Below are 13,671 nucleotides of genomic sequence, written 5' to 3' on the forward strand. Positions count from 1 at the left end.
GTGTCATTTTTAATGACACCACTGAATTAATAAAGTAATCCCTAATTTAACAGTGTTTAAGTGCTCACCAGTTGGTCTGATGGTGTATGTGGTGTGTCGTCGTCAATTCTGCTTCCCAGTTTCTGGGGAAAAACACTCTGGAGTTGCTAATGGTTGTGAGGCGGTCCTTCTGCTTCAGCCATTAAGTTCTGGGAGTTGATCTACGATGAGAATACAGAGGCTGTGAGTGCTGCAGGTAAGTGTAATGGGTTTTATGCATGTAGATATTTTCAGGCATATGATACTAGGCAAAGAAAATGAAACATTGGAAAACTTTACTTGTTTTATGCTAAGAGATATGCTAAGAGACAACTTTGTTATTAATACGCCTGAAAAAGCAGTCTTTTATGTAACGTTTGTCCGGTGAACATGACGTCACTAAAAGGGGTGGGGACGAGGAGGTAAAAGTGAGCGCTGTCGTCTGTACGCACAGGTGATTTTCAGTCTTGTTTCGCATTGCGTCGGGTGAGAAAATGGGAAAGCTTCAGGAGTTTAAGATTGCCTTTGAGAAAAACAAAGAAGTGTACAGTCCGGGAGAGTCCATCTCTGGAACCGTGACAGTAAAACTGGGCCAACCGCTGCAGTGTAAAGGTAAGAGCCATCTGCGCTCAGCAGGTGGGAAAACGTCGACCTCGAGAAACGAGGAAGTGGGGTGATTTGGCAACGAGTCGTAATTCCTACACTGTTCCCACGCCTGGTTTTAGAAATAACTTCTCCTATTTGAAGATCACTCAGAGGTTGAAAAGCCATCCTGTGGTGTTCTGTGTTTGTGGTTCTAAAACTTGCATATGATTTTTCATTGGCCGTTTACCGCGGTGTAGCTCTGCACACTGATTCAATGGAAAATGTTTAATGAGGCCTAATGGGAAATTTGCTTCTGTGTTTTGTAACACTTGGTTCAATGTTTTATCCCAATTTCCCAAACTATCCAAAACACAAATTGACGGTCTTTCATTAAATTACAGCAAAATACCTGGACTTTGGACTATGTAAATATTCTGTTTTGATAGTTTATAATTTGTTTAACATGATTCCTAGTTCAACTCCTCAGTCCTGCTCAGCTTTATAAGCATAGATTTCCTACTGTTTTTATGTTATGTATGGAGATTAAGTTTAGTTAAAAGTTGAAAGATTAGCTCAGAAAATAAGTTTAATTATACATTATTGCAGCACTGTATTCTATAAACCTCTCTTTACCTACCCGACATTCATATTCAATCTAAAATGACTAATTAACCTAACATGCTTGGCTTTGGTGAAAACTAACTTGAGGAAACCCACACAGGCATCAGTCCCCAAAGAAAAGCACCAGCCAGGATTTTAACCAGGGACATTTTTGTGAGGCGACTGTACTAAATACTCTATCACTTTGCTGCCTTAGTCCAGTTTTGGCTCTGTGTCAAGGCCCCCCCTCTCTGAAGGGACCCTCTAAAGCATAGGTGTCAAACTCTGGCCCGCGGGCCAAATTTGGCCGCAGCCTAATTACATTTGGGCCGCGAAGCCATACCAAATGACTATCAGAGCTGGCCTACTATTATACAGCTAATATATATATTGTTTAGTATTAAGCTTTGCTTGTTCCATATTCAGTTTTTCAGCTAAACGTGTTTGAGTCCATAAGAAAAGATTCATTCTTACATCTGGAGGAATAAATATATTTCAGTAAATATTAATGTTAGCCCGCGACTTTGTTCCAGTTTTGAATTTTGGCCCACTGTGTATTTGAGTTTGACACCCCTGCTCTAAAGTAATGCACTGGCGTTGAGCAGTGTCTAATTGGTTCTGCTGTTTTATTTATTTTGTAGTGTTGTATAGTCAGACTGTACATTTAAACATACTTAAGACTGTCATCAAGAGACCAAAATGAAACTTGAAACAGGAAAAGTGAGCGTCATTGTCCAGATTGCTCTAAAAGCAACATCTCATCCATCTGAATGCACTTATTCATTCTTCTTATTTGGGATATTTAACATCTCAAAGGTTCTACTGTGTCAACAAGGACAATAAAAGGTAACACATTTGAATGCAGATTGCAAGGGAAAGGTTTCTTCTACTCTTTGTAGCTCTCAACCTGCTGAGTGGCGTCTTTGTGTTTTGTTACTTTGAATGCTTGCGAGGCCTCTGGTCTGTTTACATTCCTCTTCAGGTAAAGCTGGTCGGACTGTCGGCTCAAGATCTCTTATGCTACATGCTACAGTTTCACCGTTTAAAATACTAATGGTATATTAAACTATTTTAAGTACTGTGATGAGACGCGCCACTGAAAAATATTAACACTGCAATAAAAATCTTAGTTTCACTCACCACTATTCACTTAAACAGCCAGTTTATTGAAGAACCTACAACCAACTTTTCATATGTTTTGTTCTGTTTTGGGATTTCTTGAGACTGGTAAAGGTCGTGTTTAATGTTCTAAACGTTTTTGGCGCTCTTCATTCTGTTCATGTGATGCCATCATTGTAGCAGTGTGCCCCTGGACAGCAAAGCAAAGCTTTCTTCTATTGCTGTTAGCTCGAATGTGTTACTGAGAACATTTTGAACATTTTTATGTGACTTAAAATTGGGAATATAACAACATGTATTTGGACCACAGACTGTATTGAAAAGATGGACATTCTTACCTTGATGTCAACCATTTAATTTCTGGACAAACATCACCACATTGTAGGTCCTGGACGTTATTAGCAGGTATTATTGTTGCTGGTATGTTCTTTCAGAGGTAGATGTGCCTTTATTTTGAGCATATGCTGAAACACGTGAAATTTAATTGGCATTCGGTAATAGACACCATAACTCAATTCTAAAACTTTAACCACAAAAGCTGAAGCACAAACTTCTTGGTAAGTCATTATTTTAACAAACCATATTACTTGTTAGATCATTTTTCAATCGAGATGGTTCTCCAAAGGCACCAACAGCACAAAATGGAAACAAATTTGGCTAACATTGAAGCTGTAAAGCTGGGGTATTTTTTATGTTCATAAAATGTAGGACCTGGATTTTATGTAATGGTTACCTTTGTTTCTGTTAATGAAGGATTACATTAAAACAGTAATAAAGCATTCAGACTAGTTGAATAACCTTCAGACTTTGACCAACAGTAGACTGTAGGAACAATACAATGTTGTGGAATATTTGGCTGCCTTTCCTAATCTGGTGAAAATCTGGTTCAAGCATTTTATGGTTTTCAGTATAAAGTCAAGCTTTCTTTATACTTTTGACCAGTAATTTGTTTTTGGTCTGTTTTTGTTACAAAACATTAGCTGGCTTAGGCTATTTCCCAAATCAAATAATGCATCCTAAACTCTCCTGAAGGGTGTTTATTACAGGTCTTTTGCACATATTGATGTTGTATAAATCTGGAGCAATATGCCATTAAACAGACCAATAACACACCCTTGAGGAAAAGACTGATTACAAAAAGTGTTTCCTGCTGTGGCTACTACGAATCATCTGTAGTTAAACTTGTGTATTTTCTTATCTGCAGCTATCAAAGTGAACTGCAATGGTTTCTGCGGCATCACCAATAAGTTCAATGACACAGCATGGACGATGGAGGAGCAGTACTTCAACAGCACGATCTCAGTGGCAGACAAAGGTGTGCTTCCAAATGCTAATTAAAACCATGTGCAAATGTCCAGTGTCCACAAAATACTTCCTTGTGAGATGGTTTGTTGTGATAATTGAGACAAATTTGCAAATGGAACTGGTTCATGTGACAATATGTTAAGATTACAACTTCTCATTTTCCACTGCAGCCTTGAGGCATATCTGACTGTTTGGAAACAACAGAGCAACTGTTACTGTTTCCATCAAAGGATTTTATTTGTGCTTTGTGTCCCAAATAGGTACCCTGAAAGAGGGAATGCACACGTTTCCCTTCAAGTTTCTCATACCAGGTAGGTGAAGTTGATGGGATATTTTTGCATGTTTATTTTCCCCTTTCATTTCCTGTCTGTCAGACATGTTCTGGCATGTTGTGAGGATGGGACTGGTTTTCTTTTCCGTGTGTGTGTGTGTGGTGTGTGGTGTGTGTGGTGTGTGTGTGTTGCATGCTTTTGTTGTCTCGTCAGTTCGCCTCAACATACGCTCGTCATATTCTGTGATATGATTTACTCTGACATGTTTGACGAGGTTAGTGGTGTTGCCACAGCACCTCACTTTCTTGCCACATGTATCATCATCGCGTCTTGGCTGTTTGTGGAGGTAAAATACGTCCACACATGACTTTGTTTACGCTCAGCCATTGTGAGTGCGCACGCCAGAGGCTGCGACACATTTATTCAGTCTTATTTCACATATGACTGAAATGCATAAGAGGAGGTAGTTCCTTCCAATTTAGATAATCCCAATGATGTAGTTTCTTTCCACTGTGTTCCTGTTAATGAAAAACTACAAATTTACCCCAAAGTACTAAAATGGTGATATTTTAATATGAGAATCGATTTTCAAGCATAAATTACTGGTATTGGAAGAATCGATATTTCAATATCAATCCGCACACCACTAGTGAAGGGTTATTTCTCGTGATGGTTGGGGTGGTTTTAGTTTAACCTCCAGATAAAGTGGTTAAGAGATCAAATTGATTCTTTGTTTACAACCTGCTCAGAAATTTGTTCCTTTTATTAGCTTTTCTTCTTCTTCTGTTTTTACATTTTTGCCTGACTATTTGATCTTCAGCAAGGCTTTGGGTTGTTCATTTTTCAGTGTTGTGTTGAAAAACAACAGTGTAGTCATGAGTCTTGACTGCGTCACTGACATAGGTATGCTGGGCAGCACTGACGCTGTGAGATAAGGTCACTCTAAATCTTTGGCGCTGTCAGAATTTTGTCCATCAGTAGTGATAAGGCAATTGCAACAGTTCTCGTTTTGGGGCCACCACAACAGATAATTTGGCCCTTATAACCTGCCATCAGTCATCTTTTCTCTGGAACGGGCCAAAATTGCAGAGCGTATACATGAGTTGAATGAGGTGCCATGATGGTGTCTAACTAAGAAGAGACTGGTGGATGCTTTCCAGTACCATCCCTGTAATGGTTACTGTGACGTCAGCTGTATACAGTTTGTTCCACTGACTCATAACAATGCAATCTTTGAGAGAACTCCCTGATTACACCATTAATTGTTATGGACTCTTAAGATAACTGTGCATAAAGATGACGAGACAGTTGAATAATGAGGAAATATTTTAGTATCACCATTTGAAGACTTGTTAACTTTTTATTCAGTGCCAAAACTGTTGCCTGAAATAAAATACTTGACTTCCTTTCTATACATTGTCTTGATTCGTTTTGGCTGTCACACAATAGAACACAGGCAACAGTGTTTAGTCATTGTGTAGAGATGACATGCAGACAAGACAAGAAGCCTTTTATGTAATGTAGCTAGGATCACAGAAACTCAGAACCAGTCAAGCCAGTTTTTGTGAATCTGATATGAATCATTAAGCTTGTTTGCTTTCACTCCTAGAGTGCTGGCAGGTGCCTAGGAAGTTTTTGTTTGTTTGTTTCTGTATTTGTCAAGATTTGGAAGGTTAATAAAGAGAAGAGCTCTATACTTTATAAATTAATATCATAGTTCTTTTGGGAAAAGGTGTCAAAACTCAGCAGCTATTTTGGAATTAATCTGGATGGATTATAGCTTTAAATTCAGTAAATTCAGTTCAGCGGCTCGGACATAAAAACTCCCTGGACTGTGTCAGTCAAATCCAGTGAGAGCTATTTCAAATGTTGGTGCCCCAAAATAGGTAGTTAGTTTTTTCCCTGCAAGTTATGCTACTACCAATATTACTGTTAATACTCTTCATGCACACAGTATCAGAACTATACAGCTTCATTAAAGGACTGGAGTTAGTGTTGACTGAAACCATGTCTTATACTACTTTATGTTATAGACAAAAACACAAACAGAAAGCGGAGTGGTTACATTTTTACAATGTTTTAAAGCACAGCTGTACATGTAGGTTAATTAAACACAGAACAAAGTACAATTACTTTGTTCTGAGGTATCTGTATTTTACCTGAGTATTTATTCTCACAATGTTTTCTTTTGGTCCCTACATTCTTCAACAAGTCTTTATAGTCTTCATGTTCAATAAGTGTGTTACTTGAGGGTTAACACATTTTAGAGGAGTTACTCAAACATCCCTTCCAGACATTAAAAGGATTTAAATCTAAAATGACAGATCACTAATATTGTGGCCGCCTGAGGAAAAAATATCCCTGCTCCTGGGTGCTCCTCACTCTTTCTGCAAAAAAATGTAACTCCTTTTAAAAACTGTAGTTCACACTACTGTATAACTACAAACTAACACAGTTTACTTCTTCCCCACAGCCACTGCTCCAACATCTTTTGAAGGCATCTATGGAAGGATCATTTACAGAGTGAGGGCTTTTATTGACACACCACGATTTTCCAAGGACTACACCACAGAGAAAGCTTTCTTCCTGCTAAGCCTTCTGAACCTGAATGAAGTGCCAGATATATGGGTGAGACATTATAGCTGTATGTCTGTATTCAGTCCCTGAATGGTTGGTCCTAAACACTGAGTTAATTAGTCTTCAGAGTTCAAACACACAACAGCCAAGTTTTTTTTGATTTGGAGCTTGGACCAACCCTAACACTTTGGAACTATTTCTGATAAACAGCAATGAATCCACAAACTTTAGATTTTTGGATAACTGGACAAAGAACACAAGAGAACTTGCACATCTTCCTCATCCCATGGGGCAGGTGAAGAGCTGAAAACAATGGGACAGGGAGGAGGTAGAGTCTGATGAAGAGCAGGTGTGCAGTTGTCAACTAAATGCAATAAATGGGGAATCTAGAGTTCTGCATTTGTGTGAACCGTTAATTCTAATCCTTTGAATAACTAGACAAGAAACTGTTTGAGTGTTATTTGCTTTGTTTTGTACTTACTGGCATTTAGATTCACCAAATTAATTTAAAGTCAATTATACTATTCAGTGTCTTTTGCCATGACCCATATAGGGAACCTGCTCATCTGCAGTGACTCAGCAGTTCACCTACATGTTGATGAAAACTGGCACAATAGTCTTGAGGGCTCAGACGCACATGAAGGGTTACACACCAGGAGAGATCATTCAGGTGACCGCCAACATCCACAACCAATCTGGGAAGAACACCGGCAACATGGCAGCCAGTCTGATACAGGTTGGAACTTTATATCTCCTTAACTCTGGTTACCTTCTGGTAGTAGTTTTCTCACTTTTAGTGTTATGTTTTTACATTTACAATCCATGTTTTAAACTTATTTTCTATATCTTCTAAATATGATGGCTGCGTTGATAAACCCAACAGAAGACCAAACTTGAGTCTGACACTATAGGAATAACAGTTTCTAAATTTACTATTGCTAGCTACTAGCAGTCCTGCTCGCATTTAGCAGGACTGGCCCTTCTGGCATTTTCTTCTATAAGTTAATTGAATGTCAAAAGTATTTGTTCATCTGTCTTTGCATGCATATGAACTTAACTGACATCCCATTCTTAACGAATAGGGTTCTAATATGATGTTGGCCTAGGCTTTGTAGCTATTACAGCTTCAATTCTTCTGGGAAGGCTTTCCACAATGTTTGAAAGTGTGCTTATGAGAATTTTGACTATTCTTCCAGAAGCCTATTTGTGAGATCACACGCTTACTTTGGCTGTATTTTGCAGTCAAAACACTGATCACAGTTTTTGACTATCCATAGTCGTATGTTTTCAGAGAGTGACCTATGAGACGAAGAAGCCGACCCATGATGTGAGAATAATAGCGGAGGTGGAGGGAGGCGTGGTGAAAGCTGGCAAAGAGGTGGAGTGGAAGGAGCAGATCATTGTTCCTCCCCTGCCTCAGTCCTCCCTCGCTGGCTGTGAGCTTATAAAGATCGAATATTTTGTCAAAGTAGGTTCATATTCCTTCTCTGATACATACTCGGTATTGCTTTGCTACCTGTCTGAAAAATTATGAGTAGTATGTGCAATACTGTAAGCATGAGGATAGCTGCAAGAACCTATATTATTTACACCACACAACAACCACACACACACACACACACACACACACACACACCACACACACACACACACCCACACACACACACACACACACAACACACATATTGCATGTCCCATGTGTTTACAAGGTTTTGAATAATCAGGTCAGTGACAAGCAATTCCTAGTAATCCCTAAGAGCCAAGAGCTCCCATAGTCTAAAAAAATGTGATTTTTGTGCTGATTTAAACTTTTGACCAGCTGACAAAGCAGATTTACATCCTCTAATATTGACAAAGAATGAAAATCGGTCTATTCCACCAACCGACATTCTTTTTTGTTCTGCTGATGAACCAGGTGTGTCTGAAGTCTCCTGATGTCATGCTGACACTACCCATCCACATTGGGAACGTCGCATTAGACAAAAAACAACGGCCGTCCAAAAAAGCATCTGCTCCTTCCACTGAGGATACGCCAGCCTCTGACTCAACACTAGACACATCCATTTCTGCCTCCTCGCCCACCTTGCCCCCTCGTCCAGCCCCAAAACCTGCTCCTCGTCTTGCCCCTCGCTCTAGGGGATCCTCCCACAATTCCCCCAGCGCTCCTCCAGCTGAGTACCACCCAGGAGCAGAGGGAGGGGCCTTGATGAATGAGGACTTCCAAAACAAGCGGCAGTCTCAACTGGTGTCACCCAATGCATTTAGTTATGCGCCAGGCCTCTTTTTTCCTCAAAACCAGCAGCCAGTCGGACCAGCTGCAGCACCCAACGGGCCTGAATTTAGTGGGTCCACAGGGACCACAAGTCTTTACCCCTCTTTGAATGGTACCACTTCAGTGGCAACACCACAGATCCTGCCTCCAGACTACAGCACGTCAGATTATCCAAAAGGTGAGTTGCCACACAATCTACCACTGTTGCTCTAGAAATCAGTAGACTCTACTTTTTAAAAATTTCAGCGATGGTTCAAGCCTCATCGCTGAGTATCGACTGCAACCACTTTAATGAACCCTTAGTTACTCCTAGAAGTTCCTTAAGTAATGGTTCCTGTAGCTGCTTATTAGACTTTGGACTCGATTTAACAGTCCTAGGCCATGCAACACTAATGGTTAAGGCAGGACTCTGACATCCAGTTTTGATTTCTTCTCCTATATCAGCATTGATGTGGAGGTTTCAATAGCAACGCTTATCTTTTGGGAATACTACAGTGGCTACCTGTGCCGTCATGGCAAGCATAAATAGATGGCTGTATGATGATTTTACCAGCAACTGGTCTGGATATTCTGGGGCCTTCAAAACCTCTTGCTGCAGTTTTGAATTTATTGTTCCCTTACTGGTTGAAAGACTGGGTAGCAAAGCAGCCCAAACCATGATGATCCCTCCACCATGCTTCATATTATGTCATAGTCTGTAGGAATGTTTTGTACCTTTGTGCAGCATGGCAGCCAGTTTAAAATCTCAATCTGCTTGGAATTCTTTGGAACAGGAATTCATGTTGGTGGAATGCAATGGCTTACTAATTGTAAAGTATCATCAGCTCATCCCTGTTCCCCAGAAACAGAGTCTCATGAACCCTAACGTAGTTCAGTAAAGGTTTCTGGTGTGATACAGTCACTGCAAGGTGTTAGTGGTGTTGCTCAGCAATCCCATGGGTGTGGCTCTTTGCAGAATCAATGCAGCTCTTCCCCCCAGCAGTACTCTTAAGGAAATTAATAGGAGATTGATTGGCTCTACAAATTCACATATAGGAAAGTCCAGTTGTGGGATAAAGTCTAGTTACCCAACTAGCTTCATGCTGTGAAAGTAGGTGCAGTAATTTGATCCATCAGGAGAACCACAGCTACTAATGTGGTCCAAACAAGAGTGTATTCCGATTGAACAAAGTCAACTGGAATACAAGGACCTAGCTCATACTGCTTGTTTTGTGGCAATATATAAAGTGTGGTATTTAACAGTGTTTAAATATTAACCAGTTGGTTTGATGGTGTGTGTTTCAGAGGCTCCTCCTTCTTACAATGCAAGCTGCAACACATGAGATGGACAAAGAAGAAGAAACCAGGAACGACTAACAATTAACTGATATTCAACAAAATGTTGAGGTGAAGTTCATGTGTAATGTTGCCGCGTTTCTAATATAAGAGCCCTGTCAGTTTAAAAAGTTAAAAAAAAAAAAAAAAGAGACATTCACAATCCACATGAAACCTAGTGTATCCTGGTGTAATGAGGGGATTTTTACTTTACGCTTTTAGAAATCATTTTTTTGATAAAGTGATCAAAAGTGGCTGCCCGGTGAACAAGTGTCTTCAGTTATCAAAGGAGGAATCCTTTCTGCAGCAAGTCACCACCAAAAACCAGATTTGATATGCTTTTAGCACACTGAATGAAAGGAGAGAGAAGCTGCATTTTACTTGGTTGTACACTATTTAGTTTTAAATTGTGGGTTATTAAAAATACCTTAAATAGCATCTGTGATGTCATGTTAGCTTTTATAATATAATATAATATAATATAATATAATATAATATAATATAATATAATAATTGAAAACAAGTCCAGAATTTGATTATGTTGATGTCATTCTAAATTTAAACTGTAGGATTTGAAATGAAACAGATGTCACTTTATCATCTTGAAATGCTTTGTTCAGAAAGTGTTTTGTTTTTGTTTTAATATGCTTTTAATCAGTTTGCAGATTTGTGATGGTGTTAAACGAGCACTGTTCCTTTTGTAAGCGGTCTACATGTAGCTCTGTGAGGACATGATATGGTGGAGTTTAGCCAGATCTCCATCTGTTGAGGCATTTCCTTTCATGTCTTGTGCTGTAGGACATAAAAGTAAATGACCAATGGGGTTGTGTATTCCTTCTTTTTCACTACTGCATGTATGTCACCTACATTATATGTTGGTTCTGTATGTGCCTTTTAGTTGTTCCACAATAAGGCAGGTGTGACCTTATGCTATATTTGGGCCTTCATAATGAATAACACTTGAGATTTGTCTTCATATTTCTTTGTTGAATCACTTGAGCACGCTGAAAGCCCATTTATTTATTGTTCCAACTCCCAACTACTGTTTGGATTCTAATAAACCTGTGAAACCCATAAATTGTGTCATACTTAAGACTCATTAAGCATTTTTAAGACTTTTTTTTTTTAAAGGAATGCAGTTACACTAACCGGTCATTTTCACCCACCACTTGCTAACTTGCCTATATTCCTGCTAAAAGCCTGACAGAGTCCATCTGTTTGTTTTTTGTCTAAGTGCAGTGTAGAGTTTGAGGCAGAATGAGCATGTCCCATTGCTTTTTGTTTTTGTTATTACTGGCTGCCAAAAACCTGGAGTTTCATGTGCCACTGAAGGTTTTTGGGAACACTTTGTAGTGTTTGTCCCCTTACTGATATTTTTATGTATGTTTGTCACATTTACATATTTCAGATCATTAAACACATTTAGTTTCAGTTTAGCTCAGTGGGTGAGCAGGTGACCCAAGGCCCCCCAAAAATAAATAAATAAATAAATAAATCGAAATGACACAAGTGAACCCACAATGCAGTTTTCAAATGAATGTAATTAACATTAAGGGGAAAAATCGAAACCCCTGTGTCCCCCCCTAAACTGCAATAACTGGCAATGAGTCTTTTACAGTTCTGTGGAGGAATTTTGGCCACTCCAGTCTTCTAATATCAACAATGTCAATCTTTGTCTAATATTTACATTTGTTTAATGATCTTAAATGTGGCAAACAAGCAAATCAGGAAGGGCTCAACCACTAACTGCTCAACAGATGCCTTGAAACCTCTTTGTAACTTTAATATTATTTTATAGTTTAAAATCTTCTTTCGGCTGCTCTCTTTAAGAATTACTACAGGAAAGGCTTACAAGATGGTAGTGAGACCGGCTAATTTTCACCCCATCTCTAGAATCTTCTATCACACCAACCCTATCCTTTAGGATTGTTTGGACATGTACAACCTTTCTTCTTTAGCTTTGTCTTTAACCCACTCAACCCAAGCTGTTCCTTTGATACTCATTTCTAATCTTGTAACTCCCAAGAACTTCCATCATCTCTAAACTATACCATAGCAGGTCTCACTACCATCTTGTAAGCTTTTCCTTTCTCTCTAGCTGATAGCCTTCTGTCACAAATAACCCCTGACATTCAACTCAACCCAATCCCCACCCTAACTGCACACGTTTACTTCAACTTGTGAACTGTTCATTGGATGGTTGACCCCAGTTTTTTTTTTTTTTTGTCATCCATCTTCAATTACTTTATTGAAGTATATTGGAGATGAATCTTTTTACAGGGTGGAATGTTTGTAAAGCCTCTATTTTTAATAACTTTGGAAAAAAAGAATTTCATTTTGTCAAAATTGTACATACAGGCTCAAATAATGTTTAACATTTAACCAAATGTTAACCACTAATATTTGGTTAAATGTCCATCTCGACCTAACCCTTCTTGTTGCCATTAACAAGCTTCTGGTAAAATTTCGAACAGATATTTGACCACTCTTGGGTAGTTTTGAGGCACAGATTTGGAGAGCAGTCCACAACTTTTCAATGCAGCTGAGGTTGGAGCTTTGAAGCCATTGCATTAATGTTAAATGATTTGTGTTTGGGATCATTATTCTGTTAGAACTTGGACACAACTGGAGGTTCCAACTATAGTTACTGATTTGGAGTGAAGTTGAGGAATAACAAGGTAGTCATCCTCCTATCCCATCCACTTTGTGCAATCAGAATCAGAGAAACCTTATTAATCTCAGAGGGTAATTGAGTTGTTATAGCAGCAAATATACAACAAACATCAAGCACTCATACAAAATGAGTGTGGAAACAGAGTTATGATACTTAAATATTAAGATAAATATAGAGATATAACTATACATATAAATCTAAAAGGACGAGTATGTCTTCAAATATGTCATGGTGTACATGGTGCATTGTGGTGTGATTAATTCTGTTCCACATTTGTGGATCTGACCTAAGTGGATGAATTAAAGAGTGTGATAGCAGTAGACTTGTAGTCAAGAGACCAAGACAATACCAAGACCAGAGGGTATGGAGACCAAGACTCAGACAAAAAAGTCTTTAAACTGCAGCCAGATGCTGCTTCGTTTACGGGCGTCAGCCACATTTATGTATTTTTGCGATGCACAGCCCTCCTCTCTCTCACCCTCTCTGTTTTTCACATAATGATATTATCCTATATCCTCGCATGTAATTGGCCACAATATGGAGGGATTAGAGCTGAGCAGCCAAAGGAAATTAAGTGAGGAGCGGCTCTCGCTCAATGGGAGTCTATTCTTCTCATTCACTACAAAGCGCTCTCTAAGCACGGCTCTTAGAGCTGATGCTTCTGCGCACGACACATTATCAAACGTTACGTTGTGTGTCATGGATACTGTTGACTCCATAGGCGGAGCCAGACATTTTATACACCTGGGGCTTAGCCCTAAAGGGTCGTATGCATGTGGGATGGGGGTCAGAAATGACTGAAAGATTTATTAGGCTGTGTTTTGAGTTTTGTTTAAAAAAGAATGACTTCATCTTTTCCTGATGGCATGAAGTTGGCTTTAATGTTAGTTGTAAGGCCTTGGGGTTGTTACAGCTTCACCTTGATCACAAACTAC

At 39.1% G+C, this 13,671-nt stretch overlaps 1 protein-coding gene across 1 annotated transcript; it reads left to right on the forward strand.

Annotated features, from left to right (window-relative positions):
- Positions 1–432: 432 nt before the first annotated feature.
- arrdc1a (arrestin domain containing 1a) lies at positions 433–10,195 on the forward strand. The gene is made up of 8 exons (XM_005949157.3): positions 433–630; positions 3,527–3,637; positions 3,888–3,938; positions 6,373–6,527; positions 7,030–7,212; positions 7,768–7,944; positions 8,392–8,926; positions 10,033–10,195. Exons 1-8 carry the CDS (start codon positions 513–515, stop codon positions 10,068–10,070), a joined length of 1,368 nt encoding a protein of 455 aa, XP_005949219.1. The 5' UTR covers positions 433–512; the 3' UTR covers positions 10,071–10,195.
- The last annotated feature ends 3,476 nt before the right edge of the window (positions 10,196–13,671 follow it).

Source organism: Haplochromis burtoni, unplaced genomic scaffold (genome assembly GCF_018398535.1).
Source record: "Haplochromis burtoni strain Fernald_Lab_line unplaced genomic scaffold, NCSU_Asbu1 Contig_639, whole genome shotgun sequence".
Lineage (NCBI taxonomy): Eukaryota > Metazoa > Chordata > Actinopteri > Cichliformes > Cichlidae > Haplochromis > Haplochromis burtoni.